This window comes from Lathamus discolor, chromosome 3, assembly GCF_037157495.1.
Source record: "Lathamus discolor isolate bLatDis1 chromosome 3, bLatDis1.hap1, whole genome shotgun sequence".
NCBI lineage: Eukaryota > Metazoa > Chordata > Aves > Psittaciformes > Psittacidae > Lathamus > Lathamus discolor.
Window position 1 is genome coordinate 84,472,034 of NC_088886.1, and position 6,000 is coordinate 84,478,033.

At 47.0% G+C, this 6,000-nt stretch overlaps 1 protein-coding gene across 3 annotated transcripts in view; it reads right to left on the minus strand.

Moving 5' to 3' along the window:
* ITGA4 (integrin subunit alpha 4) overlaps positions 1 to 4,404 on the minus strand; it is a 37,900-nt gene extending 33,496 nt beyond the window's left edge. For 2 of the 3 annotated variants that reach the window (XR_010610679.1, XM_065670191.1), the window contains exons 1-2: positions 3,923 to 4,358; positions 3,717 to 3,838 (exon numbers count right to left, since the gene is read on the minus strand). Coding sequence is in view for 2 of the 3 variants with exons in the window: in XM_065670191.1 (XP_065526263.1) it covers positions 3,717 to 3,838; positions 3,923 to 4,107 (307 nt within the window). In the remaining variant the exon portion in view is untranslated. Of the gene's footprint in view, positions 1 to 3,716; positions 3,839 to 3,922 lie in introns of all 3 variants that reach the window. The other variant, XM_065670192.1, reaches the window with a different exon arrangement.
* Between the last annotated feature and the right edge of the window lie 1,596 nt (positions 4,405 to 6,000).

A 6,000-nucleotide genomic window follows, 5' to 3' on the forward strand; every position in this document is an offset into this window, starting at 1 on the left:
ATAACTTGCTCCAGTGCTTTCCATGCCCAGCAGCCTCCCATGATCCTTTTTATCCTCCCGGAACTCCTCTGGTCCTATTGCTAATTGATTAAAACTATGAAGTCTACTGCAAAGACAATAAGCCACCTAATATCCTGCTCCTAGATGTCAGGGCCTCATCAGACCCTTTTTCATTCATCCAGGGTGATCTCTACAAAGAATTGATAGGTCTTATTTCTCTTATGTTCCCTTGAATCACTTCTACCCAAAACATTTTAGTTAAGTGCCAGCTGTTGAACTCTGAACAGACCTAGGTCCAGAAGGTCCTGTCTTCCTTGGAATAGTGTGCCTATTTCAAAGGAGATCACTGACAGGGGACAAACAAATGCAAGTGAGATCAAAAAGCCAAACTACCAAAGGCAAAGCTTACTGAATTCTAAGTTGAACGACACAGGTCAGCCCTATGGGTAAAACCATTAACTGCTCACTTTTCCATTGCAATGATTCAGCTGGGGGAGCTAGAGGGCAATTTCTTAACAGGTTAATTGTATCAGAAACTTAAAAGGAAGGGTAGAACGCTGAAACTGTTGGCAGAGCTTTCTGGTCTTGTATTAAACACCATGGTCTGAATTCACTGTGTACCTTTGTAGTTGAGTATCTGTTGTTTTTAGACTGAACTGCAACTTTTAGAAACTGTTTCCAGAATTTTTAGCCAGTGAATCATTGTTTCAAACCTGAGAGCTATTTTGTTGAAGAACTTCTGTTTTGTTCTGCAAATCCAGAATATCAAAACATCTGACGAACGCTGTGCAAGTTCCTCTGCAATAACTTATGACTATCTCAAAATGACGTGGGCAAGGTTTTGAAATTCAAAAGGCCAGGAGACTGGTAGAAATGGAAACTTAGTGCTCCAAATAATAAACCTGAAGAAGTGTATTTTATATTTGTGCTTAGAGCTTGATTACAGGCCTCTGCATCTAACATAAGTCATAGTTTAAAACCACCCCAAATACAAACAAATCAGCAGTCTAGAATACTTGACACCATCAACAGAAGTAACAGAACTAGAGAAAAACCTCTCAAAACATTACTCCTCTATTCAGCAATCAGGAAGAGATTTTAAAATGCCAGTAAGGGGCCTGGAAGATGAAGATTTGCTAATGTATCTCATGGCTCCTCTCAGCCCCTAAATCAGCCTAGGCCCTTGAAACACCTTGAACAAATGTAAAATTCTCTGAAGTATGCCTGGATGCGTTATTCCCAGATGCTGGAATGACAGCAGCACAGTACTGCTCCCAGCAACTCTTTCTCTTCTGAGCAAGCAGATAGAGACGTGCAACATAAAAAATACAACAGTAGTTTTGTGTGATCAGAGGCTCCCTAATTGTGCAGGAATCCTTAATTAATTAGTTATGCCAGTTTCAAGGCTACCTTAGTGAAAAACAGCAACAAAACGTTTTAACATTTCTGTCTCTAAGTAATTTATATCCATTACAGAGGCCAAACACTTGGAAAAACCCATTTCAATCACCTGTTGTCACATCTACATTTCTATGACTCACAATTAGAAAATTATTACCTCAAAGATTCTTTTACTGACAGAAATGTGAATTGATGTATTTAAGAAAAAGACAGAAATGGCCATTTCTCAGTTTGCCTGTCCCAGCAATGTAATATATCACTGCACATTTTTCAAATTAAATTATCCTGTTCTACAAGATCAGAACCCAAACTTGTCACTGTCATGAATCCAAGCAGGAGAATGAGGAGGTCACTGACTGAAAGACACAGCATTGATAAAACCATTATGTCCAAGAGTTGCTGACAGCCTGAATGAGTTAGACAAGAGATAATTAAGTTCAGCTTTGCAATTGCAAGTTCCCTTGTGTACTTCTGTGACCGCTCAGCAGGATGGGAGAGGCTTAACAAACCTCAGATACAACACTACTTCATTTACACCCCACTCGCCACAATCGCCTTTGGCTTCTTCATTGACCTTAATGACCTGTTTTACAATAGAGCACTTCTTTGCAGTATCTATTTAACTTCAGAAATACTGCAGATGTACCTTCACGATGTAAAGATGTCAGCTAGCACTAAGGGAAACAAACATTTTGCAAAAACCTCTTGCAGTATCACTGGTTTTAGGAGTGCAGGACAAGACAGCAAACATCATTGCATAACCTGCTGCCTCTAAACCGAATAACAGCTGTGTTAAATTAAGCCACTGGAGCCACATATACATTTCCATTCACCTGTTGCATCATTTCGTTTTGAATCCCTTAAGCTACTGAGGAAAAAGCCCATCAAGTTATTTTGTTAGAGCTTTTGTTTCTCCACTGGCTAAATGAGTAAGTCGAGAAGTACTGCAGATGCATGTAGTTTTCAAAGAGCCTGAAACTTACTACCCTTCCCCTCTTTACCTTCCCCCATGCAGTGAAACACTTGTTTTCACCTCCAATCCAGAAGAAGGGGTTTATGGTGTCTTAGCTATTTTACTACTTCTGCAAGCCTTCTCTTACAAACAAACGTTTGCAGAAGGCTCTTTGTTATATATTAAAAAGAACAAAAAATAAGAACTACTTGGGCTGGAATAAGTTTTCTTGGAGTTCTTTCTATGAGCAGCTTGGCTTTTCTTTATGTGGCCACAAGAACCACTTAAAGTATCTTACGTGTTCGTGGTTTGGTTAAAAAAACACAACTCTTATTTCTAACTGTAAATGAGAAAATGGATAGAACCCATCAGTTCCAACCATCACGCATACATGTGTAGAGAAATAGTTGTTTTAACACTTTTGTCACAGAATGCGCATTCAGTTCACGGCACGCAATTGCTTTCATTGGTTTCAAGTTATTTGAAAGCCCTTTCCCGCGCTTATCCTTACTGGGCGGTAAATTCATAGTTTTAACGGATCGGATGGTCTCAGTCACAGCAGGATAGAAAGTTCAGGAAGTTTCCCATGCATAGCACAGGGACAGAACCAACAGCAGCGTAAGCTAGGGGAACAAGAACAGAGCCCAAAGCAATTCACACATAATCGTGGTAACCCATTGCAAAGTGTTCTCCTTTTTAACAAGTAGCAAACACTTTGAAGTTGGCTAAGCCTATCCAGTTGCATCTCCCAGGCATGATGGCTGAGGAGGTAGAGGAGTTTGGATGAATGCAAGAGCTGGAAAAACTGATTCAGTCAAAAATAGCCTTGTTCCCCTTAAACTCCATTTTTTCCAACAAATCTGGAAGCAGGGAAAACCCACCCGCGAGACAACCGTGGCTCAGAGTTACTGTAGGGTAGTTTCTACGACGAAAAACCTTTGCAAAAGACGATTTAGCCACATGCTTCCACCCCCCATCTCTGAGCTCGTTACGGTGGCCCTCAGCTCTGAAAGCTGAACTAGCTTTCTGCTGACAAGTACGAGAGAAACTCTCAGGAGGCTTTCGAACTAGATGCTGAAGGTGCGAAAGAAAACTGGTAACGGGAGCTGTCACATGCAAGTTCTCCAAATCACGTTCTGGTGCTTTTCTTTCTGTCTACAGAAAAAATATAAATATAAAATAAAGGTGCCACCGTTGCTGCCCTTCGGCGATAGCGTTAGTCTCACCCTTTAGAGAGAGATAAAGCCAGTTTCACCTGAAAGGACGCAGGAGAAACCTACAAACAACCCTCCCGTCCCGCCGCCGGCAGGGACACTCCGCCAGCACCCGGTGTCCCACCGCCCGCGCCCCGCCGCCGACTCACCCAGCTGGAGCTGCTCGCACCGCCCGCGGGGGTTCCCCCCGATCCGGCACCGGAAAATGGCCCCGGGGTTGACGACAGAGGTGTTGGCGGGCCAGCTGGCCTGCGGGGCACCCACCACAAGCCTGCGGGGCAGAGACGGCAACGTGAGGGGCCGCGACTGGCGGAACGGGCCCCCGCGGGGGCCACCCGGCCGGACGGGAACTTACCATTTCTCCTCGCCGTGTTGGTGCAAGAGAACCGAGTACCCGAAGAGGGTCCCGTTGGCCCCCTGGAAGAGCAGCGGGTGCTCAGCGTCCAAGTTGTAAGGCCGCGCCGTCGGCAGGCACTGCCATAGCAGGAGCAGCGGGGCAGCCAAACCCGCAGCCCCCCTCACCGTCCCACAGCTCCGCATGGCTCCGGCCAGCCGGAGGCAAAAAGGGTGGCCGGCGCCGGCTTCCCGCCTCGCTCCGCTCCCCCTCTCGGCGAAAGGGGAGGGCAGCGCCGCGCCTCCGCCTTACCCTGCCCCACCCCGGGCCGGCGGCAGCCCGCACTCCGCGCTGTCTGTGCTACAGCGGGTCGGGCGGCCTGCCCACAGCCCCGGCTCGGGGTGTCCCCTCCGGATAGGGGAGTCACACAGCCGCGCCGCCTCCTCCCGCACTGCTGCAGCCCCTCGCCCTTCCCGGCGGCGGGGGTCGGGTTTCTCCCCGCCCAGTCCGCGACCACGGCGGTGCTGCTGGCGGGGCGTACTGGGAGGGTACGGCCGCCGGGAGCCGGTGTTTATGAGCGATGCACGGCTCATCCCGACCCCCACCCCGGGCGGGACAGCGAGGGAGAACCCCTCACCGCAGGCCCGGTACATCTGCCCGGCGGGCGTCCGGGGCTAGGTGGCTGCTGTTTCCCGCTGCAGGATGAGAGAAAGGGAGGGCAGTGGACTTTTCCTAAAAACTTCCTGCTGACTTTACAGACCCAGCTCTGTTCAACTGCCCGAGTCCGGTCAGTCTGGTTCGCAGCTCCCGCAGCCCATCTACCCTGGGCACCAGCCGGGAAGCTGCAGCCAAGCGCAAGCCCATCTTCCCTCCCTTCCCAGGGAAGGAGGCTGAGTGGTGAGCCTTGCATTATTCTTTAAGATGTAGCAAAAAATCCCAGTACCCCCTGTGCTGTGAGCCTTCCCGACCATCATTGCTCTGAGAGGGTCTTCCCTACCCCCCTGCTGTGGGCTTTTTGAGTCCTGAAACCAGTGCCCTAGCAGCAGACAGTCCTGAGTCCAAGTCTACCTCTGCTGGGCAAGACTGCTCACTTAAGTCGGATGAAATCAGAACAACCCCCCATCGGTTGTTTTTTTTGTTTTTTTTTTTTTGGTTGGTTGGTTGGTTTTTTTTAACATCTTAGAGTAACTTTTTCCATATTCCTGTTCAGTTCTTCAGTTGCTGATAGAGTTACCAGCCATTCTTCCAGACAGCAAGGGAACAAAGAAAAGCGTGACCATCATGCAACTTATCCGGTATTTAGTAGGTCCTTAAAAGGCTCCCTTGATCTTAGTGAGGAGCTTTATTGTGTGTGTTTTCAGAAGTCAGTCACTGACTCTTGGTTTAGCTCATACTGAATTGTGTGCATACTGAAATCAGGTCTGGTGCTTCCACCTACAAACCTTGGCCTGCTGAAGCCCTTTGAATGCCAGGGCTTCCCTGCTGCCATAATCCATGTATACACATAACCTATGTATAACAGTAGTTTGAGCTAGAGGAACAAGAATATAAACACTTCAAAATGAAAAGTTTAGTTATGCAGATTACTTACCATATCTGGAAAACAAACCCAGTATCATTTAAACAATTGAATTTATGTACATTAGAAATTACTGTGAAACAGTACCAGCTGCTAATGGAAATTCATAATATTTTAAGCCTCTTACAATAAACCACCCTTTCATTTCCGTTCAGTTGGTGGAAATGTGAGAAGTTATACTTCTGCAAAGTGCTGAGCAACTACCAGAGCAGGACACTGGGACAATGCAGGAGTGATAATCTTGTTGTCCTAAGCAGATGCAGATGTGTAACTCCTGGAATGAGATCAGCACATTGTAAGATCTGACAGTCAGTCAGTCAGCCGTGTATCTTCAGTCCTCATCTTTAGAACCATCAGAGGACTTCCCTGGATCACCCTGATGTAGACCAGCGACTGTTTCAAGTAAAGGAGTTAAGCAGCTCCTCAGCTGCTACTCATCTTCCTTCCAACTACTGACATCAAAGGAGTTGCAGCAATCAACAGCAGCTGTGAATCTGCATTTTTACCAGTCACGAAGTTT